This window comes from Choloepus didactylus, chromosome 9, assembly GCF_015220235.1.
Source record: "Choloepus didactylus isolate mChoDid1 chromosome 9, mChoDid1.pri, whole genome shotgun sequence".
In the NCBI taxonomy this organism is placed as follows: Eukaryota; Metazoa; Chordata; class Mammalia; order Pilosa; family Megalonychidae; genus Choloepus; species Choloepus didactylus.
Genome location: NC_051315.1, coordinates 92416066 through 92442995, shown reverse-complemented (window position 1 = coordinate 92442995; position 26930 = coordinate 92416066). Strand labels below are relative to the sequence as shown.

At 44.9% G+C, this 26930-nt stretch overlaps 1 protein-coding gene across 1 annotated transcript in view; it reads right to left on the bottom strand.

Annotated features, from left to right (window-relative positions):
- The window catches only part of LOC119543996 (aldehyde oxidase 4-like), a 70053-nt gene extending 61477 nt beyond the window's left edge, over positions 1-8576 (bottom strand). Inside the window, 3 exon segments of the mRNA XM_037848957.1 lie at positions 594-690; positions 5067-5124; positions 8523-8576. Coding sequence (XP_037704885.1) covers positions 594-690; positions 5067-5124; positions 8523-8576 — 209 coding nt within the window.
- Between the last annotated feature and the right edge of the window lie 18354 nt (positions 8577-26930).

Sequence of the window (26930 nt, the reverse complement as noted above, 5' to 3'; positions counted from 1 at the left end):
AAAAAAAAAAGAATAATGAAGACATTTGTGTAGGACCCCCAAGAAACCCTCATTCTCCATTTTTTTTTTCTCATTCTAGGAAATAGAAGCCTTTTACTCATCAGAAGATGATACAATGACTTATGTAAACCACAAGGGGATAATTTAGCCTGGTGATTCTCGACTGTGGGGAGCTTTTAAAAATATAGGTACTCTAATTGCCTCCTAACCCAACTACAACAGAATCGTTGGGGTGGGATCAATTTATCATTTTTAAAGGTCCCTAGATAATTTCAATGTACAGCTAAGTTTGAGAGCCACCAGTTTATTCCCTTGTCTTGACTCTCTCTCTCACATTAGAGTCTGCATTTATGACATGGCCCATGTGGTTAGCACCAGATTCTCATCTTCCATATTTATCCTGATGGGAAGAAAGTCTATGGGAAGGCTCTGGAGTTTAGGGAGTTGCAGTGAGAGTAGGTCTGGAGGCTGCATGAGTGATCAGAAGCTGGGGAGGTGGTAGTCGGAGGAGGCATTTTGGTATGAAAAGTGGGAGACTCCACACCCTTCCCAAATGTGCCCAGAGCAGGGGCACAGGTCAACAGAGAGGATACTGGATCTTTGTAGTCTTGGGGTAGTATCTTGACACCATCACTGTGCAGGCACCACAGCCTCCTCCTCCACAGCCATATTTAGTGCTGGTGAGGTAGACTTGAAGGAAGGGAGTCAAGGAAAAGAGGAGCTCAGGTTGCTTTGATTTTTACAATTTTCTTCCTCTGATACTGACAACAAGTAACAAGTTTCCTTGAGTCTTGTAATAAACTTGTCTTGCTTGGAGAGATTCCCTGGCTTTTTGTTTATAAATGAGCTCATAGATGAAAGGTGAGAAGAAATCCTTACAAGTCCCCACTCCCTTATCTGAAACTCTTGGGGCCAGATGCATTTCTGAATTCAAAATTCTTCAGATTTTTTTGGAGGTAATAATGTAGCATTCCAGTGGGTCTAGGGCAGCACCTTGTAATAAAAGGCAATATTTCCACAGGGAACTATATGGACAAATCACACTAAGCAGGACACAGGAAGACACAAATAGCATCCTGCTAGTTTGGTCAGGTTTCACTTCAGATGAGTGATTAAAATGTGTGTTGAATTTCAGAGTGGTGAATAATGGATTCCGAGCCCTTGTAAAGTCATTGCTGTGGAGGTGGTTGGGGGTAATGAATGTGTAGAACTCAGAAAAATCCCCTTATGGGGCTTGACTTTCCCAGGTACAGCAACATAATGCTTTTACCTTCTTATGGCATTAGAGAATATTAACTTAATAACCATAGTTCCTGAACCAGAAATGCCAGTGATCACGGCGTGTACCTTCTCCCTGTATGACGTTTGCATATCTTCACAAATGGAAAACAAAAAAATATATGTAAATCCCCTGCTTAAGGTTCTAGATTAATCTGGTGGAATTTGGGACCTTGCCTGGGTGAAATTCAAAAGGGATTCATAATTGGTGTGGGTGGAGGTTAATTTTCATTTTGGAAATTGCTCTCTGGGAGAGGCAATACAGGGCAGAGGTCCAGAGGGGATGCACATTTCCCTCCCCTGTTCTTTTGTCCCCAATCTGAGCCAGCTATGCCATCACGGGGCTCAGGACTGCTCTAGAAAATGAAGTTTTTCACCTTCAGGCGAAGGGCTGAAAGTCATGTGGATTACACCTTAGTTAGAGCACTCCATTTAATAGGGCATAAAAGATAGGGAAACCCTTCGTCTCTGCCTTGGGTGGCCTAAAATTTCTAAGCAAAGGAATCTAGGTGCTATTTGACTCACAGATGGAGCTTTTTGTGTCTCCAGACCTTAAAACAAGTCTGCAAGGGATGTTTTAACATTGCCCCTGAGCAACAAGGGAAAAATCGATTCAATCAGCTGATTTTTCCTCTGAACACCAATCAGTTTGATACCTACCTTCTTCCCTTGCCAGAAGTCCCTGACCCAGTTACTTCCATATCCTATAGCTAAAGTTCATTATTAGGTAAGGTGACCAGATAAAATATAGGATGCCCAGTTAAATCTGAATTTCAGATAAACAGTGAATAATATTTTAGTATAAGTATGCCCCATGCATTCAAATTCAAATATAACTGAATGTACCATATTTATATTTGCTACATGTGGCAACCCTACTTACGTAAAAAACAAACAATACATCAGAAGTTTGTTTCTTCGGTCCATCACATACAAAGTGCTTTCTCAGTACCTCTAAGATATATGGCCTTGCAATATGTCCAGAAGTTACCCTAGACTAAAGGGGATGGCCAACATGTGCTGTTGAACCTGGAATTTACATGGGAATCTGGTCATTCATCAGTGAGTTAGCATTTGCTCTGTGCCAAGCGGGGTGCAACGCTTTGGGAATGTGATGTTGGGGTCAGATCTGGTCCTTTCCTCTCCTCAGAAGTACTGTGTTCTCTTGCTTCTGGCCCCTGATACTACTGATGGAAACACCCTTGCCCCCAGTCCTCTGTTTGGCAGGCAAACTCCTGTGCAACCCTCGGCTCTTCCTTCCTTCCCCAAGCCAGACTTGAGCAACAGCCCCCCAAAAAACGGCACCCAGGACACGTCCTGTACTTGCCTGTTCATTGGCTGCTCCCCCAGTAGACTCAGGGCGGGGGTTTTGTCTGTCTGGCTTACTTCTGAACATCTGGTGCTTGACAAAATTTGCTGATTGAATGAAGCATGAATTGCCAAAATCGCAAGAATTGTCTGGGCTGCTAGGGTATGAGAAGGGTGTGGGAAAACAAGGGTAAACGTTTAAGGGTGGCTCTGAAACATCCCATTACACAAGTTTTATCCTATGGCCAGATTCTCACAGAGATGAAGCAACTCTAATAGGCCACATTCTCCTTGCCCAAGTAGCTGTGGGCCATTTTGTCTTTGTGACGCATTATTTGGTTCTGCGGATTAGATTGCTTAAAACCAGGCTCAGAACAGTTGAGGGAGAAGCGATCTGGCATTGTGCCCCAGCACACCCGGGCAGGGCAGCCAGGATGGGTGGGGTGACTCGGTGGGAGGTGAGGCCTCCAAATTGTTCTGTGACTTTGGGAAGGGAAAGAGTGGAATGGTGAACGCAAGATGGGAATGCCTCCAAAACAAATTTTGCTCTTTGTGTGACTAAGCGCCACTCTGAGAATGAATCCAAGTCAGCAGCAAATTGGGGATTTTGTGGGAGCCTGAAGTTTTATAATGTTGGGGACCTACTTTAAGGAAAAAAATATAAAATTGTGATATACATGTGGGTTCAGAGCTTTGGAATGGCCATGGGGGTGCTGTGAAAGTGATTTAGGCTCATCCTAATGGACGTGGGTGCTGACTCTGGCAAAAAATCTGCAGGAATACTCACAAAAATTTGTTTCTTGTATTGGCTATTCATCAGAATCACCCACTAAGGAACATGTAACAAATAGAGTCCTGGTCCCACCCCAGAACCATTGACTCTGACTCCAATCAAAGGTTGGAGGTATGGAAGTTTCAGATGAGTTTTATGCACCCAACACAATGTATTTATGATATTAGGCACCAGAAAGGAATGAACAAGGAAGATGTTGGGGTGTTGGGGAAAATGCAAGGCTGGGTGGTTTAACATGGGACTGGTTCTGGCTGTGCTTACTTGGGAGGCCACAGATATTTGGTTTACTCTTAATATAGATGAATTTCCTTATTTTAAGATGTTTAGAGAAAGCATGGTGAAGTGTTTAGTGGAATTAGAAACGGCATAGTTTTTGCTGAATAACTGAGTTGTTGAAGCTAGGTTGGTGTAACCAGTGTTTAGTGGGGAGGGACCAGGAGGACTTGTTTTTTTTTTTTTACAGCCCTGTGCCTACAATGTGGAAATAGTGACTTTAGGAGGGAAACTAGTTAGAGTAGTAAAGTGATGAGGTAGGAAATGCAGTTGCAAGGGGTAAAGTAATGAGAGGTGGAATATGGGAAGTAAACAAGACATCAAGTACAGGCTATTCCTTAGGTAAGTTTAGCAAGGAAAGAAAAGGGAGAAATAAAGTAGATTATTTTACTTTTGGGAGGCAAAAGACAAATGGGAAAGGAACTGAAGACCCTAGAGAGAAAGGGGACAGGATGGTTTTGTTCACTACTAGATTCTCAGAGCCTAACTCAGTTTCTGGCACTTAGTAGGTGGCCAATAAATAAAAATTTGTAACTTTGTATTTTGGAAATAATTACAGACTCACAGGAAATTGCTAAAATAGTACAAAGAGTACCGTGTACCTTACACCCAGCCTCCATCAATGGTGACATCCCACATAACTGTAGAACAACATCTAAACCAGGAAGTTGACATTGGTACAATACTGTTAACTAGACCACAGAACTTATTCAGAATTCACCAGTTATACATGTGCTCATGTCTGTGGATAGTTCTTTGCAATTTTATCCCATATATAGATTTGTGTAACCAAGACTACAATCACTCTCTCTTTATATTCTTTATCCCTTTATAGTACACCCACCCTCAATAAATTCTTTTTGAATAAATATTTATTGAAGGTCTTGGAAGAGGCTGGAGTGGAGAAAGGTCAAGGTCAGAAGTGGAGAGCTGGACATGTATTAGCTCTACTTTGGAACTCTGTAATACACTTATACAACTTTGTTTTCTCTTATAAGGATTATGAAAAGTGTAGATGGGTCAGTCAAATGCCCTTGTGGTAAACTAGTGTCAGCAACACACACCCCTGAGCATCTGACTGGAGAAGAGTTAGACTACACATTTCCTATGAACACCCGTGAGTATAAAATCACCATCAGGGGTGACCACTGGGCTCAAAAGTCACAAGGTTATTTCCAAAGCTAGCACACTCCTCATTTACTGGATGATTCTCTTGATTTTGCTCTTGCAAAACAACAACAAATAAAGCACAAGTCTATCAGTTTTAGTGCATTCTCTGCATTCCAACCAGATTCTGCAAATCTTACACAAAGTCATTTATCCGGGATAAATGCAAGTGAGTTCCTTGAGTGGTCTTAGCATGTTCACTGTTTACCACCCAATTCAGATCAATTACAGTAACACACAAGGATACAGACTTTCCTCAGGTAGAACAGGAGATTGACTTCCGGATCAGCATTGTTGTCTATTACCTAGATTGTGAAATGAGAGAAGGGATTAGGAGCATCGTATCAACATGTTTCTGCAATCTATCCATTGCTTTGGGGGCATGTTTTTAATAGGTGGTGGCTTCATAGGGGGAAAAAATAACAAAAAAACCTTTTCTAGCACTCGGAATCAGAATTTTGAAGAAATTATAGAGCATGATTTCAGTATCTCTGAATTTTCCAATACATACTGTCATTGTAAGTCCTGGATTGTTTAATTCAGTCTTAACCTGGAAAGGGTCTAGATGGGGAAACAGATACATAGATTCCAAAATTAATTCAAATAACTCATGGTCACAGAAAGTAATAAAAAAGGTTAGCCAGAGAAGATTTTCTAAAACAGAGGCTTTTCCTTCCCTACCTCTGCTACTAATTCAGCGTCATCAGGAGCTAGTGAAACAGCAGTGCTGATACAGGAAGGAAAAGGCGAAGGGGGCGTGGCTCCCAGCTTCGCCTGTCACTTGGCGTTCCAGGCTGCTGCGGCCCGTCAATCAAAGCCGGCACACGCGATGGAGGGTCCCTGCCCCCCCGGGCTCTGGCGTGGCCCAGGCAGCCCTTCAGCTGGGTCCAGTCAGGCAAGATTAGAGAGAAAATTACCTGGAAGGGTAGGAACACCAAACCCAGAAAAAAAGAGCATTCCACTAAGAGTATTTTTTTTTTGATTACTCCAGAAAAAGGCAAGAAACCGCATAATATCTTTATACAAGATTCCTACATATTCCAAGTCTCCTTCCGACTCCTCAGAAGATTTACTTAGCCAGAAGTGAGTGCAGTACCCCTCCACTCTGAATCTTAGTGTGCTTAAAGGACAAAATATATATACAGTGGCATAAAGTGAATTGCATATAGTGGCATATGATATAGTGGCATCACAAAAGCAAAGCTTTATATCATATTTGTTAAAACTCCAGTTAAGTGGCTATGGAAATTATTTCCAAAGGTGGGAAAGAGATGGGGGCTAGGAGGTGATAGTGGGCAACTCAGGACTACTATAGTTTCCTTCTGTCTCCCACATACTGGGGGGACATGGCCTGATGACATCAGTCTATGCTATAAAGACATCAATATATCTGATACAACATTTAGGTAAATACTAAACATTCTGTAGCCATTTTGTGACCCCCATCAGTGCAACATTTGATTTAATGCCGCCCTCTTCAAGAAGGAGAAAGATTAGACTTTGGGAAATTAATTAAAGGCTGCCAACTGCAATTTTGACATATCAAGCATCCAACATCCCTAGCCATTTAAAATAAATATTTCAGTAATCCTGTGAAAAATACTGGTTGTGCATTTGGTTGCACTCACGAATTCTACTGGTACATCTTTGTTTCTTCCAGCTATTTATAGATGCTTAGGGAATAAGCCAGTTTTTAGTAAGTATATGAAAAGATGAGCAGCCTCCCTAGTAATCAGAGATGCAAATGAAGCCAACAATGAAACAGTGCTTTACATCCATCAGGTTAGCAAAAATTTGGAAGTCTGATTGTATCAGTGTTGATGTATTCATAAATTGGCAAATCATATATTGGCAAGGAAATGGGACCTGTTGTGCAATCAATTACAGAAAGTCATCCTGGAAAGCAACTTGGTAGGACCTATGAAACCAAGAATGCTGCAATCTCATGCAGAGATTCTCTTGCCAGTGTTGATGAGTAGACAGGTTGTAGGATCTTCATTGCAGCCTTCCTTGTGCTTGTGGGAAGTGGAAGCATCTGTGTGTCTGTCATGAGGGTACTGGATAAATACAATGAAGGGTATGCACACCCCGAAGAACTATGCATTCAAGGGTAATGAACCAGATTTTCAAAAGGCAAAATGGATAGATCTCGAAAAACAGTGCTGAGTCAAAAAAGAAAGAAGATTTACAGCATAAAATACACACGTACCCCAATACTAAATATATTTCAAGGATACATCTGTATGTTTAGATTGGAAGGATATATATTTAACATGCACAAGAGTTCATGCATGTAGGGAAGGGAAATAAAGAGAGGGAATAGGGAAGAAAAACGAAAAAAGGTAAACAATATGAAACCAAAAAAGATCCTTGAGATTGGTGATGATGTTGGGCTGTTGAGGAAGGTGTATGTTACTTAGCTCTGTCCCTCTTAGTTTACAGGAAGGAAAAACAACCAGAAAAATAGCAACAAAAAAGGTCTTCAAAGAGTTGTATATATGTTCCTTTTGACATCTGTCTTAGAAATTCATAAAACAGAAGGGGGTAATAGCACCAAAATATTGGCTGTGAATTCAAAAGCTTGGAAGTTTGGAGAGAAAATAATCATCCTAAGGAGTTATTGAAGCGTAAATGGCTTTATTCATCAGCAAAGGAGCAAGTGAAAGCCCCTTTTCCTCACTCAGACAAGTTCTTAGCTCTTGAATTACTACAAATTGTCACTCAGCAGTTATTTTTCTGATGTATAAACTGGCCCAGGTCACTCAAGATCCTGACCTATTGGGAAAGAGAATTGCTAATAAACCCAGACTTTTCCTTTTCTTTCTCTTTCACTTTTTATTTTTTCTAGCTCATAGGTTTTCTGAAAATGACTTTTCCCTGCTATTTGACATGCAAAATTCTCAAGCATGTTTGCTTTCATTAAGGTTTTATTTCCCCCTTTAGGGGAGAGCATTCGTAATCCAGGATAGCTGAGGCTGCGAGAAGCGAACACCTAAAGCACCAAATTACTTTTTGAAATAATTTTTCTGTTCATATTTTAATACTGTTTTTTTTTTTTTCAAAATGTCCCACACAATTAGATATGCATTCTGGCCTTAAAGCACCCTAACTTTTTATTTATTCATTTTGATTGTTAAAGCGCAGGGTTGAAAATAACTGGCACAAACTAAGCGTTAAGAGTTGCCACATCCCTTCCGTGATGGAGAAAGTAGCTTATTTATTGCTCAGGCAGGAGATGCTTCAGCCCCTAGGTTAATTGAGCAGCCTGAGGGAACTTAATGAGGCAAAACAGAATCTGTTTAGAGTGCTCTGCTATTATCATCTTCAAAGTCATATACACCTTCATTAAAATAGCATCAGTGAATTCAAGAGCAGCTAAGAGCCAAATAAAGGGAAGGGGGCAGTTTTTCACACCTGCACCCTGAAACTCACTTGTCAGAATTCATTCCTATTGTAACATAACAAATAAAAATAAGAGTTTCTTACTGATCTCAAAGGAAAAACAAAAAGCAAGCAAAGACGCCCACGTTTTAATAGTTTTGCATCAAACCTTGAACTAACAGCCCATGTTCAAGTTCACCCCACTCTATATGACTTGAAAAAGACAGAAGAGAGACATTAAAGAAATAAAAATGGCATTGCAGTGGGGAAAATAATTTAGCTTGGCTTTAGCAAATTTATATTAATCATGCCATAAACTTACCTTTCTTCCATTCACAAAAAATATTAGTTCATCAGACTTGGGAAGGGAAGGCATTGTGCCAGGTAAAAAATGACCTCTACTGGGTTAGAGGGTTTTGTTGTTTTTTTTTTTTTAAATAAAAAAATAAAAAAAGCAGGTATGTTACAGCAATAACTTGGACACCTGTCAGCCTTGAGGAACCCCAAACTGTCAGCGGCAGCCTCAACTGACATGGGGTGATTTATAGCCAAGCTGCCAGACAAGATTCACCAACCAGGGCTCTCCCTCCCACTTCACCAACACTTCAAACAGAAGGCTCTTGGCAGCACCCCATCTCTTTCTTCCCCATGAGTGAGTCTTCATCTGTCCCCTTTGGAGTCCAATACACCTTTCCCTGGGGAAATGTATTTAAAGCCAGGGACTAGTAATTTAAAAAGTGAATTTTGAAAGGTTGTAAGTCATTACAATGTTATTAAAATGCATAAAGTTTTCTTTCTTGGGTTTTTCTTGCATTCAATACAAAAGGAAATTCCAACATGCATGTTTCTGGTGATGTCATAAAAATGTCTCTTTAAACCTTGACTTTAATAACTCATAAGTATATTCTCTTTTCTCAAACTTAAGGGATCAAGACATCAAACTACTTAAAACCACTTTCATCAAAAGTTAAAACTGAATTATTTACATAACATGAGTTAAGCCACTATCAAAGTTTAAAAATTCAAAATGGGACCAAAATATCTTTCTAAAAACTTTCTTTTGTTTAAAAGAAGAAACTGGTAAATATGCTTAGAAAATCCAGTTAAGCAAGACTGGGGAGAAAGTTCAGGAGACCTACATTTTATAATGCAGAGGAAAATGGTACAAGAACAAATACTGTAGAAATAAATTATTTCTGCGTAAAAGAGACAAGACAAGGAGAAATGGGAAGGGGAGTCTTCTACCCCCACCCCTACTCTGCTGCATTGTTGCTTCTGACGGTTTGATGCCTGGAGCTTGTTCTCTTCTGAACCTACTTTTCTTTCCTCTCCTCTCTGTCCTTATTATTATTTTTTTTTAATGCAATTTTACTGAGATATATTCATGCAATATATAATCCATCCAAAGTATACAATCAGTGGCTCACAGTGTCATCATACAGCTGTGTATTAATCACCACAATTGTAGAGCATTTTCATTACTCCCCCCAAAATAATAAAAAATTTTAAACATAAAAATAAAAATAAAAAAGAACACCCAAAACATCCCACACCCTTTATCCCTCACCTATTATTTATATGTATATTTGTGTGGAAAGCCGCCTCCCGAATCGGGCCTAGCGTATGCGCTGCAGCCTGCTCTAGAGTTACCCCCGCCCATCGAGTGAGCCAAGATGGCGCCTGCATCCTGTTTCCGCATAGTGACGCATGTATCCGCCACCCGCTCCTACCAATCGAAATCCTGTATACGCGATACTAGCCTAGAAGCTTATTGGTTGTTAATTGTGTATAAAAGGTCTTACCCGGACGGGGTAGGGTGAGACAGCCCACAAGGAGCCGTGCCTGACGGCCACATCGAGGCTGCTCTCCCACGAGGCGCCGTGCCCCGTGTGGGAACCAGTAACACAGAATGTTCATCTAGCTGTAGTAAAGGGCTTGCTTTCACAACTGCCGTGTGGTTCGAGTCGTGATTCATGACCAGGTTAGTTCGCGCAGTCTGCATCTCTCTCTCTCCTTCCCTGTTTCCCCTCGCCGGCCGGGAACCGGGGACCGAGCAGGGCAGCGCCGGACAAGTGGTGGCCCGTACGGGGAAGCTCCTCCTCCTGCCTCGCTCTCGACGGTCCCTCTGTGAGGAGAGCAGCGCTGCGCGTCGAGCTTACGGCGGACTTCCCGCGCCTGATCAACGCGAGAAGGTGAGTGCGTCTTATTACATGATAGTTAGGGCCCGTGGGTTTTCAGGTGACCCCGGGGGACTCGGAAGAGCTCTCCGAGTGACTGAAGTATAGTGCCGACTGCAATCATGGGGCAGTCCGGAAGTTCACCTCTCTTAGCTCCCTTAAAGAACCTTTTGAAACAACGGGGTATCTCGGTCAGGAAAAGCTCCCTTCAGCGTTTTCTTGATGATGTTGATACTTTTGCCCCTTGGTTTGCCTGCACCGGCAGCCTTAGCCTACCCTCTTGGATGAAGCTCGGTCGCGACATAGACCGAGCGCGCCAGACGGGCGTGTGTATGGACCCGATTCTAGTACCCATATGGGAGACCGTCCGTGCGGTCCTTGAACTAGAATCGGCTACCGGCCTAAGCCCGTCCTCTGTCTTGCAAGAAGCACGGTGCGCGCTCCAAGAAACCCAGTCAGTTTCGTCAGCGGACGGCTCCTGTAAGGGCAAACCGCCGGAGTCCAGTGACTCTGACTCAGAGTCAGATAGCGATACTGACGAGAAGGCGGAAGCATCCCCGCTAATTGAGTGGGAGGAGCCTCCCGCCACACCCGTGCGGCCTTCCGCCCCGCCAATGTCTACCGCTGCACCCCCAGGGACACCCCAGCTCCCAACTGACGCCTTGGGCGGTCCCACCAAAGGACCTTGCCGAGAGCTCCCTCTAGTGGCCATGCCCAGTAAATGTAATTATCCTTTGCTGCCAGACCCGGAAACCCCGATGGGTCGGTCAGGGGAGGGGCAACCTTTGCCGTACCCCCCGCCCGAGTATACAGGCCCTCAGGACCCTTTGCCATTAGGTAGTGGTGGGAGACATTTCTGGAGATGGAACCCTTTCACAACATTTAGACCTTTTGGCATGCTGGGTGGCTACCAGCCACTTGAGCCGCAGCCAGTCTCAGAAATGTACCCGGTTATTATCAATCCCCAAGGTGGCAATCGGCACGAATCATATGATTACAAACTATTGAGGGAATTGAGGCAGGCCGTCCATCAGTATGGCCCCAATGCCCCTTATACCTTGAACATGATCGAGAACCTCTCTGCTCTAAATCATACACCCGCAGATATTTTTCAGCTAGCCCGTGCTTGCTTGCCGTCAGGCCGATTCATAGATTGGAAAGCATGGTTTGAGGAGTTAGCTGAAGAGCAGGCCGCAAGGAATGCGGCAGGGAGACGTGGCGGGTGGAATGCTGACATGCTGTTGGGGAGAGGCGCCCATGCCCAGAACCAAACGGGTTTCCCACAAGAGGTCTATGCCCAGATCTTCCGCTGTTTTGTGGGTGCCTGGAAAAAGCTAACAGGTGAGGGAGAGGCTCAGGCCTCACTCAGCAATATACACCAAGGCCCCACAGAACCATTTGCGGATTTTGTAGCCAGGATGCAAACCGCAGCTGAGAGAATCTTCTCAGATCCAGGAGTAGCAGAGACTGTGGTTAAGCAAATGATTTTTGAGCAGTGCAACAAGGAGTGCAAAGTTATCCTGGCACAAAACAGAGCAAAAAATTTGACAGAGTGGGTCAGGCTCTGTAGAGATGCTGGCAGCCCTTTAACTAATGCAGGTCTAGCTGCCATGCTAGCCAGCTCCCTACAGGTGGCTACAAAAAGCCCGAGAACCTTAGGGGCAAAGTCTAACGGGTGCTATGGCTGTGGCCAATCAGGGCACTTTAAGAGAGATTGTCCCAATAGACGTCAACCCCCTGCCACTCAACGGTTTGGCGAACCAGGTGCAGCAACCAGGCCGTGTGGCCGTTGCCACAAAGGCCCCCACCGCGCAGAAGACTGTAAATCGGTTTTCGATGCGCAGGGTAGACGCCTCTCTGGCCGCCCCGAGCAGATTCCAAAAAACGGGAAGAGGGGGTCCGCCCTTTCGACGGACCCCCTTGCATGCCATTCGACAACACAGGATCCGATCAAATTCGTGCGTCCCCCGGCTCAGCAGGACTGGACCTCTGTGCCACCTCCAGACTCGTACTAACCCCCTCCATGGGTGTCCAGTTAGTAGGGACCTCCTTCAAGGGGCCCTTACCGGCTGGTACTGTAGGGCTCATATTGGGAAGAGCATCCACGGCCCTGAAAGGATTAACAGTTATACCAGGACTTGTAGATTCAGATTTCACAGGCCGTGCCCAAGTTATGGTTCAATCTCAGCGGGGCACCTTAGTCATTGCAGAAGGTGATAAGCTGGCGCAGCTCCTGCTCTTACCCAGCTTACATGCAGTCTTTCCAAGCAGAATCAGACAGAGAGGGGAAAAAGGGTTCGGATCCAGTGGAGCGATTTTTGAGGGACTCCATATGTCCCTGGAGTCTCGACCTATGCTAACCATTAAGGTGCAAGGCAGATCTTTCTTGGGCCTGCTCGATACAGGGGCCGATCGGTCTATCATAAGACAACAAGAATGGCCCCCCACCTGGCCAACGAGCAGGGCGGAAGAGCCCATTAGAGGAATAGGCCAAATTTCAGCGCCCATGCTCAGTGCAGCTGCCCTTCATTGGGCCGATGAAGAAGGACACCAAGGCAGTTTCCAGCATTATGTATTAGCCCTGCCTGTGTCTTTGTGGGGAAGAGACATTCTGACCCAAATGGACGTTACTTTAATTAGCGGCTACTCCCCAACCTCTAAGCGACTGCTAAAAGAAATGGGGTATACCCCCGGCAAGGGTTTAGGAGCTTCACTGCACGGACGTGCGGAGCCTATACAAGCTGCCCCCAAGTCTGACAGACGAGGCTTGGGTTTTTCATAGGGGCCACTGAGGAGAGATTCCCACCCACACCTATAAAACTAAAATGGAAAACCGAGGCTCCGGTGTGGGTGCCTCAGTGGCCCTTGCCACAGGAAAAACTTGCAGCGTTGCACGCCCTAGTATCAGAACAACTAGAAAAGGGCCATATCGCCCCTTCCACGTCACCGTGGAACACCCCTATATTCGTAATAAAAAAGAAATCTGGTAAATGGAGACTGCTACATGATCTAAGAGCTATTAACGATTGCATGGAGCCTTTAGGGCCCGTTCAGATGGGACTGCCCCTCCTCTCGGCATTACCGGAGCACTGGTCGATTTTCATCATAGATCTGAAAGATTGCTTCTTTTCTATTCCGCTCCACCCTGAAGACACCCCTAAGTTTGCCTTTACTGTGCCCTCTAGTAATCAAGAGGAGCCCTGTCAACGCTTTGAATGGACAGTCCTGCCCCAAGGCATGGCTAATAGTCCTACCATGTGCCAGCTGTATGTCGCTGCGAAGCTAGCTAGCACTCGGCAGCAGTTCCCTCAAGTGAAAATCATCCATTATATGGATGACATTCTCTTAGCCCATAGAGACACAGATCTTCTTAAAACAGTTTTGTCACATTTAGTCCTTAGTCTTAGAGAAGCTAACCTAGAGATTGCCCCTGAAAAAATCCAAATGACTGACATTACCACTTTCCTGGGGGCGAAAGTCGCACCCACTCATGTTTCCCCCCAAAAGGTGTCTCTCAGGCTACCTGTTGAAGGGGGATTCTAATATAAACTCACCTCGAAGCTTCACTCCAGAGGCAAGGCGAGCACTATGCCAGGTGGAACAGGCGCTCAGTGGCGCTGCATTGAAGAGAATAGACCCTGATGAGCCTTTTGAAGCCTGCGTGCTGCCGACAGAATTACAGCCCACTGCGGTACTGTGGCAGCGGGGGCCGCTGCTCTGGGTCCACCCTGGAGTTTCCCCCAAAAAAGTCCTAGAGCACTATCCTACAGCGGTTGCAGACTTGGCCCTAGAATGCATTAAAAGGGCTGTGCAGCATTTCGGTCAGCAGCCCAAAAATCTCAGGGTGCCTTATTCTTCCCAGCAGCTTGAGATACTCACCGGATGCATAGATCAATGGGCCATTCTCCGGTGTACATTTCTTGGTCCCATTAACAATCAGTTCCCTAAGGCTCCTCTCTTGCAGTTTGTCACCCGGCACCCAGTGATTTTTCCCAAAGTAACCTCTCCTAGGCCACTAGCAGGCGCCCCCCACCGTATACACGGACGGCTCCAGCTCTGGAACAGGGGCGTATTGTGTGGAGGGGGACACTCCTAAAACAGTGCTCTTCCAACCACAAAAGCCTCAATGGGTAGAACTGCAGGTTATCATTGCAGTCCTGGAAAGCCTTTCCGAGCCCTTAAATGTCGTCTCGGATTCTGCTTATGTTGTGAACTCTGTACAAATTTTAGAAACGGTGGGCATTGTTAAACATTCCTCTACAGTAAGGACGTTCTTTGCCAAACTACAGGAGGTTATATGGACCAGGCAACACCCTTTTTACATAACCCATATTAGAGCCCACACAGGTTTGCCTGGCCCTATGGCCCAGGGGAACCATAGCGCAGATGTAGCCACTCGACAGCTGCACATCTTTCCGACGCTGGTACCGTATCAACAAGCCCGAGAATTCCATGCCAAGTTTCACATCAATGCAGGTACCCTAGCTAAGCGGTTCAGCATACCACGTGCAGCTGCTCGAGATATTGTCCGAGCCTGCAACAATTGTGCAGAGCAGAGAGCAGTCCCCTCGGTTGGGGTCAACCCTAGGGGTCTCACCCCAGGGGATACTTGGCAGATGGATGTCACTCATCATTCAGAGTATGGTAAGATCAAGTACTTACATGTGTCGGTGGACACATGCTCCCAAGTTTTATTTGCCTCTGCTGAACCAGGAGAAAGAGTCTCCCACGTCATTGCACACTGCCTTGCTGCATGGGCAGCTTGGGGTAAGCCAAAGACGTTAAAGACGGATAACGGGCCTGCCTACACTAGTAAATCCTTCCAAAAATTTTGTGACAACATGGATGTCCAATTAAAACATGGCATCCCCTATAACCCTCAGGGGCAAGGAATCATTGAAAGAGCGCACAGATCTCTCAAAGACTTGCTTAAAAAACAGAAAGAGGGTATAGGCCACGGCCTGTCCCCAAAAGCTCGACTGTCTGTAGCCTTGCTCACATATAATTTTTTAAACGAAAATTCACAAGGAATGACACCTGCCCTGCAACACACCACCCCGAGTCCTCCGCATAGAGGTCTAGTCCGTTGGAAGGATGTCCTGTCGGGGCAGTGGAAAGGCCCTGACCCGGTGCTCAGCTGGGCCAGAGGCTCTGTTTGTGTTTTTCCCCAGGAACCAGGACGTCAACCAGTGTGGGTTCCGGAAAGACTGGTGAGAACCGTGACATCACCTGAAGAAGCCAAGGAACAGCTGTCAGAAACGCCAATGAATATACAACCTGAACCATTAGACCAAGCCTCCGACCCTGCTGATGATGGCGACGACCGACAAGACGATAATAGTAGGACTGACCACCCCGCGGTTGCCCAAAAAGAGGATCGGTAACTCTGTTCTTTGCTCTCCTATAGCAATCCTTCTAATCTGCCTTTTTCTTTTTAGTGGAACTATATTTCCTCCACAAGCTTCAACGAGTCCTTCCCCCTCACCAATGACACACTGATCCTCTCTTTTGCTAACCTCTCTGTCAAGGTTGTCAACACCACAGTTGCGGCGAATGCTACTTGTGAAACTGGTAATGGCGAGTTAAGTAAGGGAGTCTTGCTTGAATTTCTTAACGTTACAGGGAAGAGCCGCCAGTCTTGTGAAGGGATCTTGAGTAAAAAGGAGACTCAAAGGTGCCTTTTCCTTCCAGGGCTTGCTCCTACAGTCTGCAACCGTTCCAAAGACCCGGATGCCTCGCCGCCCCGCTATCCTAGTGTATCGCCCAAGTTATGTCTGGCTCCCCGTCAAGGCAACCGACTGGGTTGGCCCTGTTTCTCAAGTTGTTTCACTTAACAATATCCCCTTCTCTAAGTCTAGGCGTCCAAGAGGCATAAAAGTGGCTATCGAATGCTGCCAGTGTAGCTTCCTCTTTGTTTGTCCCAACGATCGGGCAGGCTGTGCTACAAGCATGGACAGATCGGCAGCTCGCCATAACGATGGAAACGGTAAATGGCTTGGTCAACCTTACCCGAGACGTGCTACGCCGCCACAATCAGATGCTGAACTTAAATTTCCAGGCCATTCAGAAACTCCAAGCGGAGATAGATGAACTTGGACTGGAAATAGATGGACTCTGGAGAGTGCTTCAGCAAACATGTGACACCCGGTGGCTTACGGTTAAACTCTGTGTCACTCCTGTCAGGGCCAACGTGACCGGAAGCATTTCCAGAGTCTCTGATTGGCTGAAAAGGTCATATTTTCCTGAATTTGTTAATCTCTCCCAACAGGTGGAATCTAGTTTAGACACAATTGGGGGGATCAAGTTAAAACCCGTTAAAGTCGATCTCTCCGGGTTAGGCGAGGTTCTACAGAAACTATTGCACAGTGTTTCTTCCTGGTTCTCTTGGCCCAATTTAACTAATTGGATCCTCATTGCAGTGGAATTATTGGTGGGATTAGTCGTTGTTAAATGTTTGCTAGAACGCCTGTTTCAAGCGCAGCAGCAATTGCGTGTTACCACTATGATGGCTATGACTCCCACCTCTGTTACCCCCGATAGTGACCGATTTATTAACCATACCCCTTCCTGGTCGCCTCAGGTGGGGCGCTTTGGAGCAAAATTTGTAGCGAATCGCATGGCTGTTTCTCGGGTGTAAAAGGCGACACCAGTAGTCATAATTTTGTCTCAGGTGGGTCTCTAGGGCAGAGTCCTAGTTGTGGCCAGACTGGACCCTAGCCATTGCACAGAGACACCTAGTGACACCCCCGACTCTGGTTACTGCTGTTCCTGCCCCCGTCGTTGTTCCCCAGTTGCCAGGCAAAGCACTGCAGGGAGAGTCACGTTGTTTCCAGCTTACGGACTCTCCGGTCTCCATATGACGTGAGCATTCTGGTTGGTGCTAGAGGCTCCGCTGCTGGATGGCTGAGGCCTAGTCCAGACTCCCCAAAGCACCAAAGAGGTTGTGAACCATTTGGGTTCACGGGAGCACGCTCATCACTGGAGACACTGGGTCAAAAATAAATAAGAAAGGGGGAGATGTGGAAAGCCGCCTCCCGAATCGGGCCTAGCGTATGCGCTGCAGCCTGCTCTAGAGTTACCCCCGCCCATCGAGTGAGCCAAGATGGCGCCTGCATCCTGTTTCCGCATAGTGACGCATGTATCCGCCACCCGCTCCTACCAATCGAAATCCTGTATACGCGATACTAGCCTAGAAGCTTATTGGTTGTTAATTGTGTATAAAAGGTCTTACCCGGACGGGGTAGGGTGAGACAGCCCACAAGGAGCCGTGCCTGACGGCCACATCGAGGCTGCTCTCCCACGAGGCGCCGTGCCCCGTGTGGGAACCAGTAACACAGAATGTTCATCTAGCTGTAGTAAAGGGCTTGCTTTCACAACTGCCGTGTGGTTCGAGTCGTGATTCATGACCAGGTTAGTTCGCGCAGTCTGCATCTCTCTCTCTCCTTCCCTGTTTCCCCTCGCCGGCCGGGAACCGGGGACCGAGCGGGGCAGCGCCGGACATATTTGTCTTTATTTTATTCATCTGCCCATACACTGGATCCAGGGAATGTCAGTCACAAGGTTTTCACAATCATACATTCATATGATAAAAGCTATATAGTTATTCAATCATCATTGAGAATCAAGGCTACTGCATTACAGTTCAACACAGTCAGGTATTTCCTTCTAGCTATTTTAATATACTAGAAACTAAAACAGAGTATCTATGTAATGCATAAGAATAACCTCTAGAATGACCTCTCAAGTCTATTTGAAATCTCTTAGCCAAAATGAAACTTTGTTTTGTTCCATTTCTTTTCCCCATTTTGGTCAAGAAGGCATTCCAATCCCATGATGCTAGGACCAGGCTTATCCCTGGGAGTCATGTCCAACATTGCCAGGGAGACTTACACCCTTGGGAGTCATGTCCCACATGGTGGGGGGTAGTGAGTTAATTTGCAGAGTTGTCTTAGAGATACAGGCCACATCTGAGCAACAAAAGAATATCTGGGGGTGACTCTTACATATTTATAAGTGGGCTTAGCATCAGCATTGGAGAGATAAATTTCATAAGGGCAAGCCCCTAGATTGAGGGCTTGGCTTATTAAATTGGAAGCCCCTGTTGCTTAAGAGAATAGCAGGAATTCCCCAGATGGGGAAGTTTAATAGCTCCATATTTTCCCCCAGCCCCTCAAGGGGACTTTGCAAATACCTTTTTATTTTCTGCCCCAAATATTCTGGGATGTATTGGGGTATTTCATTAGCCTCTACAGAATAACAAGATCTCATTCCCCATTCTAGATTCCATGTAATTACGTTGTTTAAATAAACTGACCAGACCGGTTAAATTAGATAGTGTGCCACAGGAAATGGAAATTTTGTACCGAATAAACATCTTTTCCTTCGGTTTTACACAGAAGTTGGAGTTTTAAAATATAGTCAATATCATCCTTTACCCTGGATTCTAATTTACCTCAGTCCTAACCAAGTCCATTTCATGCATATCACTAATTGAAGTCTGATCTCTTTTCAGCTTCTTTAACAGTTCTGTATGGAGTGATGCTGACTTACAGAGCTTCTGAACTATAACACAGAGGCTCAGGAGTCACACAGATACCCGAAGTTTCAGGGAACTACCAGGTTATACACAAAGAACTCAACATGTCAGAATTTAGAAATAACAGTTAAAACTCAGGCATTGATGTAACTGTTGTAAGAGCTTACAATCTAGGAACCGTTACAACAAGCTTTATTGAGCATTCTGTGCTCCTGCATCATTGATTGCCCAGTCTCTGCCCATGTTCTAACCCCTGATAATCTATGCTCTTGAATTCAATTCTCAGCATTTGCTCATTATGGTTAGTTTATATAGTGAGGCCTTACAAAATTTGTCCCTTTGTTTTTGGCTTATTTCACTCAACATAATGCCCTCAAGGTTCATTCACCTAGTTGCATGCCTCACACTTCATCCCTTCTTGCAGCCACTCAATATTCCATTGTATGTGTACATCACAGTTAGCCCCTCTGTTCTTCCATCGATGTACCCTTGGGCCACCTCCATCCATTGCAAACCAGGAATAAAACTGCCATAAACGTTAGTGTACAAATGTCTGTATGTGTCCCTGCTTTCAGTTCTTCCAAGTATACACCACATTACAGGATTGCAGGATCATATGGCAGCTCTATATGTAGCCCCCTGTGGAACCACAACACTGTCCTCCAGAGGGGCTGCACCATTCTACTTCCCTACCAACATCTCTCTCTCCACATCTTCTCTAGCACTTGTATCTTTCTGTTTATTTTTTAAAGATTTATTTACACACCGTACAATCCATCCTAAGTGAACTATCAGTGGCTCCTGGTATAATTGCCTATTTATGCATTCACCACCACAATCTATATGAGAACATTTCAAATTTCTTACACAAGGAAAGAAGAAGAGAGAAAGGGAGAAAAAAAGAATAACAAAAAATAAAAAGGAGAGACAACCACATCAACAGCAAGAATCCCATACCCCTCCATTGTATCCCCCTCTTATGGATACTTAGCTTTGGTATATTGCCTTTCTTACAACTAATGGAAGAACATTACACTGCTACTGTTAACTATAGACCCTATTTTGCATTGATTGTATTTTTTCTGTATATCATCCCATATTCAACACCTGGTAATGGTGACATTCATTTGTTCTCCCTCATGTAAAAACTCTTATATTTGTACCTCCCTGTCCTTATTGAGCACCTACTGTGTGCCAGATGCTGGGATATGGCAAGTAACAAAACAGAGTCTCTGACTTCTTCATGGATTCCGCAGACAGACAACAGACCAATCAAAATGCACACATATAATAGTGTCTAGTGGTGATAAGAAGGAAAAAGAAACCCGCAGCAGAGACAAGGTCTAGAAAGCACTGATGGTGCTCTTTTAGATAATACAGAGAGGGAAGACCTCTTAAGCAGATGCCATTTGAGCAGTAACCTGAATGAAGCGAAGGGCCAGCAGGAGAACCTCTGGGCAAAGAATGTTCCTGGCAGAGGGAATAACAGGTGTAAAGCTCTGAGGTAGGAATGTGCCTGGGAAGGTGAAAGAACAGCAAGAAGGCCACAGCCAGCAGTAATAATAACAAACATGTGCCAGAGACTGTTCTCAGGACTCCCTTAACACTCACAACAGCTTGGTAAGGTGTTATTGTCATCTTTATTTTATAGTTGAGGAAACTGAGGCACTGAGATAGCAAGTAACTGGCCTGAGGTCACACAGCCAGTGGATGGCAGGTTTACTCCAGAGTCTGTTTCTTTAACCTCTTTACTGTGCTGCAGGAGGAAGCAAGGCAGGAGTGAGGCCAGAGTAGCAGCCAGTGGTCAGATTACATAGGAAGGGCCTTGTGAGCATAAGGAGGGTTTTACTGAGTCTTCTAAATATCATGGGAAGCCACTGGAGGGTTTTGAGCAGAAGGTGACGGAATTTAATTTTTAATAAGATGTGAGGTAAATGATGGGAGGGAGATAACTGTGGGAGAACAGAGATAAGTAGAATTTATGACAGTGGCATAGTCGAGAGATGATGAAGCTTAGACTGGGTGATGGTGTGGGAGGTGGTGAGGTGGGGCCAGATTTTCTGAGAGATTGGACGTGGGGTCTATGTCTGAGAGAGTGAGAGAGAAGTCAAGGAGGTCTCCAAAGCTTTTGCTGAGCAGTTGGGTGAATGGGGCCAGCTTTTACAGCAGAAGTCCTATTTGGTCATATTAAGTTTGAGATGCCTAAAAAGCATGCAAATAATGGTGAGTGGGCTGTTGGATAGTAAAGGCTGTCCTCTTTGCTTTCTGTATAAAGGAGAGGGAGGGCAGGATTTCACCCCAGAGACTCCAGTCCAGTCTTCCTTCAGGCCCTGGTTCTGACCTCAGCAAATGGACAATATGGCTGCATGCTCCCCTGCCTTGCTACTCCCCGTCATCCCCCACATTCCCAGCCTCATCCCCTCTGAGCACTCCCTTGTCAAAGAAGATTTTGAAGGGCAAAAAGGAGTTCACCGGAAGAACAAGGGAAGGACATTTTCAGCATAGGAATCATTTGTATCAAGTCACAGAAGTCTGAAATAGAGTATTGTGTTTCAGAGACTTATAAGTAGTTGATGTTATTCTTGCATGTGAATTGCACAGGCATGGGTGACAGGAATGTATCAAATGAGATAATTCATTTATCCAAAAATATTTATCTGTGTGTGCCTGACAAGATCCAGGCTCTCACGGAACTTAGATCTCTGTGTGTATTGTGTTTGTGAATTACATGAGTTTTGTGGGAACTGTAAAATACTGGATAGAATGTGGCAAATAAAACCTAAAGGAAAAAGCTAGCTTCAGGAAATGGTAAGTCATGTATAAAGAGGGTGTGGGGACCCAGGGCCAGGGCTCCCCCTCCCTGATGGGGAATGAGGCCCCACAGCATGTAGCAGCCGGTGTGACTGGGAGAGAAGTTGAAGGTCATCAGACCTCCTCAAGGAAGAATGTATGTATAGATGGCATCGTAAACAAAGCATTGAAACTCCCCTGCCCTGATCACTATTGATAGCAAACCTTCAGATCCCTGTGCCACTAGACTCTGCTGAAACTTTGTTCTCATACCCTATGGAATGTCTTTGTTCTGAGATTTTGTGAGCTGCCCTTTGCACTCCCCACCCTTTGTGGAGCACTAATTTCCATTTTTTCCTGGCCGGCCACCACTGTGGGACCATTTCCTGTTGGTAAGTCCTAATTATATTCATGTCTAATTTCACACCTCGTGTGTTCTTCAGTCTTGGGGCTGAGCTGAGTTGGAACAGAGGGCAATGACACACAGTGACTTAAGAGACTGGTTCACTTTTGGGTAGCCACTACAGAGTACATTTGAGATGAGTCCCCAAATGGCAAGCACACCAAAAGAAGACATGGGAAAAGAACAGCAAGTGCATTGGCTCCAAGGAAGGCATGAGCTTGGCGTGGTGAAATGGCAGAAAGAAGGTCAATGTGGCTAAGTGGAGCAGGGGGAAGTTGGTGTGAGAGAAATGGTGGGGGCCAGAGCAAGGAGTTTGGAGGATTTTTATGCTGAGGTGTAACATGATATCACTTATGTTAGATCATTCTACTGTATGTAGAATGAGTTATTGCTGGTAAGAAGGTAGCATGGAGACCAAATCTAAAGCCATTTGAGTACTCCAGGCTAGAGGTGATGGTGGCTTAGACTAGGTTGTATGGTGGAATCAAAGATGGGGAGAAGGGGACAGACTCGGTGTGAATTTTGGAGCTAGAACCAGCTGGATCAGATATCAGGTTAGATGGCAGAGGGTGATAATAAAGGAAAGAGAGGACTCAAGGATGACTCCTGGGCTTCTGGCTTGAGCAACTGAGTAAATGGCATTGCCATTTGGACAGAAGGGAAGGCTGGGGATGTAACAGGTTGGAGATGGGGGTGAAGGGATCAAAATCCTCTCTTGGGCCTGTTCAATTTGAGGTGCCTGTTTGACTTTTCCAAAGGCATGTATCAGTTAGATATAGGAATCTGGAGATCAGAGAAGGAGATCAGACTGGAGATGGACCAATTGAAGAGTCACCAGTATATGGATATGAGTAAAAATTTCACAGGATCTGTAAAGTACTAGAAAAAAAGTTCACATATTTCTATTCTGGCAAGATATTTTAAAATATTGGTTGATATGCTTCCCCCTGCAATTTCTTTTCCTGCTCTTCAGGCATCATTGGGGGTATTTCCACACTCCCTGCCTTTGGAGTAGGTTATTATGGCAGGAATGAAAAAAGAAACAAGTCAATGCTCAGTTTGTTTCAAAATAGGCCTTGAAACTGTTGGCAGAGACATTTCGATCAAAGATAAGGAACAATGTAGACAGGGATACCTAAGGACAAATGACCCTTCCTAGTTCCACTGTCCAAACAATAAGAATTTGGTTTTGCTGGTATTTGTGTCCCATGAAATTGAGTAGGACTGAGTTTTGCTGTCAGGTGAAACGGGGCTTGAGATAGATTTCAAGTATGTACGTGTGTGTGGGTGTGCATTTCGCGCGTTCAGGTGTGCTTTAAATTTGTGTAACAGCTAACCTTTATTCAGTGTTCAAGTATTTGCCAGGCTAAATGCTTTCCTGTATTATCTCATTTAATCTTCATGATAATCTTTGTGGTAGGAATATAATTCCTATTTTACACATGAGGGATCCAATACACCCAGGGGAAAGATACAGTTACAAATTTTGCACACCTGAATTTGTGCCCCATGAAATCCCTATTGTAATTTTTCATGGCTTGTTTCTTCAACTACCTGGTAAGATAGAGAATAATTCTATTTCCCCAGAATACTGGAATGGTCTGCCCTAACATTGATAAAGTTTCCACCATGTGTGAAACTGAAAATATTGAAACTTTTAAATGACAGGGCAATTTATCCCTCAGGTTTTATCCATCAACTTTTCAAAAATTGTCTGACTGTCTGGCCTAACTCTGGATGCCTTCCAGCCACCAGGTGGGTTGGCTTACTTTTTGCCACTGACGGAACATTCCTTGTAGGAAGATCTAGCATGTCCCTCCTGAGATATGTGTTGGCAATGCTGAGTCCAGACCATTTTGACATCTTTTTTCAAGCAGATGGAGCTGCGGTGCACCCCGATGGACAGAGATGCGTATATACAGAACCTGGAGAAATAGCAGAGTCCTGGGCCTCTGTTCAGGCTTGTAATAATATAGTGACATGGTCTCTCCTTACCTTGGGGATGGAATCATGACTCCCACAAGAGGCATGTTCAGACCCCAACTCCTGGCCCTGTGGGTGTGAACCTATTTGTAAATAAGATATTATTGGTCAAGGTGAGCCCAAACTGAGGAAGGGTGTGTCTTAACCCAATTTGGTTGAAGTCCTTAAAAGCAAAGGAAATTTGACACAGAGAGGAAGCCATGGAGAGCAGCCAGATGCTAGAAGTCAACAAAGCCAGGAACAGAAAGGAGAGGACACTGTCATGTGCATTGCCATGTACTGAAAAGTCAAGGAACCCCAAAGATTGCCACCAGAGGATATTGATCCTGGGAGGAAGCAGGTCTTTTAGCCTCTGAAACAACGAGTCAATAAATTCCTGTGGTTAAGCCGACCCATTGTGTGGTGTTTGTTTTCACAACTAGGAAACAAAAGCATCTAAGGTGAAAATCGGCAATTGCACCTTGGCTTTAGACATTTCTTGAGCTCTCGCGTTATCAGTAGGCTTGGATCTTGTTTGCCCAAAGATGTAAAATTACAGATTTCTCACTGCCTGGGTGGGGAAGCCTCATCCTCCCTGGAGGAGCAAGCCATGGTTTTGGAGCTCAGCAGCCTCATGGGCCTGGGGATCTCCTCATGGGTGCTCCCTGAAAGAGTCCAAAAGCTCCAGCTGTTTAAACCCTCACAACTTGTCCTGTATAATAAATCAAACACTGAGACATATAATTTACAGGATGTACTTGATTTCTGTGTTTTAGAATTGTTTGGTTTATCAACTATAGGAAAGGAGCCCTCAGTTCTGTAGACACTTTTATGCCACCAAGTAGCTGACCAAGAATCCCATGGCATTTCTCGGCCAGGCATTTCATTGACCCCAGGAGCTAAGTATAAAACAAACCGCCATATGGGGGCTGGATAATATTTCCCTCCTCTTCTTCCAGTCAAGACTGGGATCTTCTTGCAGCAGTTGTCTGTGGTTGTGTGAGACCTGAGAAGCAGTACAGACCCTGCCACATGTCACCTACTCGCCTGTGTGCACACTGTGTCTCCCGGGCCCCCTGAAACAAGCTGGTCTCAGCAAAGCGTGTTTCTACTGATACATTCCATATTGTCATTGTAACAAAATATGTTTTTAATGGAGTTTTAGCTTTTGCAGTGGTGACAGGGAAAAGGCTGACAAGGTAGGTATGTTCTTGGCTCTGTGTCCTCCTTCTCCTCCCGACCCCTCACAAGAAGAAAGTCTTTTTCCCTGCCAGGACTGGATTCTGGGCTTTTCTTTGTTGAGAACAAGGTGGGTGACGGGTAGGGAGGAAACAAAAAGAAGACATAGAAAGGTGGGAGAGAGAAAGACAAGTCAGAATATGGTTAGAATTGGGGGTGGGTGGGTAGGGGTGGAAAAAGTGCAGCTGCAGGGCGTGAGAGAATTGGGAGGAAACAGGCTCTCTAGAAGTGTGATGAGTTATAGATTTCAATTAACTTTCTTCAAGAGGCACAAAGATTGAAAAACATATTAACATTATTTTTTTGGTACACTAGTTTTGGTTATCAGAGGAAGGAGCCCCACACAGACAAAAGTGCCCAGGACCCATGAAAGTCATAATGTGCCCCACCTCTGTCCTACTGTCCTCTAAACAGGTCAGGTTTTGTGCCACTTCCTCAATTCAGGGTGTTCTAGTTTGCTAATGCTGCCAGAATGCAAAACACCAGAGATGGATTGGCTTTTCTAAAAGGGGGTTTATTTGGTTACGAAGTTACAGTCTTAAAGCCATAAAGTGTCCAAGGTAACACATCAGCAATCGGGTACTTTCACTGGAGGATGGCCAATGATGTCCGGAAAACCTCTGTTAGCTGGGAAGGCACATGGCTGGCGTCTGCTCCAAAGTTCTTGTTTCAAAATGGCTTTCTCCCAGGATGTTCCTCTCCAGGCTGCAGTTCCTCAAAAATGTCACTCTTAGTTGCACTTGGGGTATCTGTCCTCTCTTAGCTTCTCCAGAGCAAGAGTCTGCTTTCAACGGCCATCTTCAAAATGTCTCTCATCTGCAGCTCCTGTGCATTCTTCAAGGTGTCCCTCTTGGCTGTAGCAAGCTTGATCCTTCTGTCTGATCTTACATAGTGTGCCAGTAATTTAATTCAGATCCACCCAATGGGTGGGCCAACACCTCCATGGAAATTATCCAATCAGAGTCATCACCCACAGTTGGGTGGGGCGCATCTCTGTGGAAACATTCAAAGAATTACAATCTAATTAACATTGATAGATCTGCCCACACAAGATCACATCAAAGATAATGGCGTTTGGGGGGACAAATACATTCAAACTGGCATACAGGGCCAACTACAATTTTGAGGGGGGAAAAATCTGCAAAATTGCTTGCCTACAGACCGAAGCCAAATTCTTCAACTTTGCTTCTAATAAATTAATAATTTGATCTTTATCTGCTTTATTCCTCTCTTGCTCAGTGATCCTGAATTCAGGAGCCCCCCAGCCCCATTCTCAACCCCAGCACATTGTCATTGCTAACGGTTTCACTGTGTCAGTATCACATGCCCAGCCACTTATTTCAGTGGGTCAAACCCATTCATTCTCTCCACAAACTTCCATATTGCCAAGTTTTAGTTATCCTAGACACCAACTAAATTTAATCCAAATAAAAGTTTTACTTGAAGAAATGTATTTCAATGACCTATGGTTTGGTTGCCCTTTTGTAGCACGTGGCCCCACAGACAGATATGAGCCTTTTAGGACCATGTTTGGCAAAAGGGTCTTTGTTTTGATTGCCAGGTTGAAAGCCTCCCACGTGGACTTCTCCTTTCCATTCTAATTCCCTCAGACTTGTTTTCCAC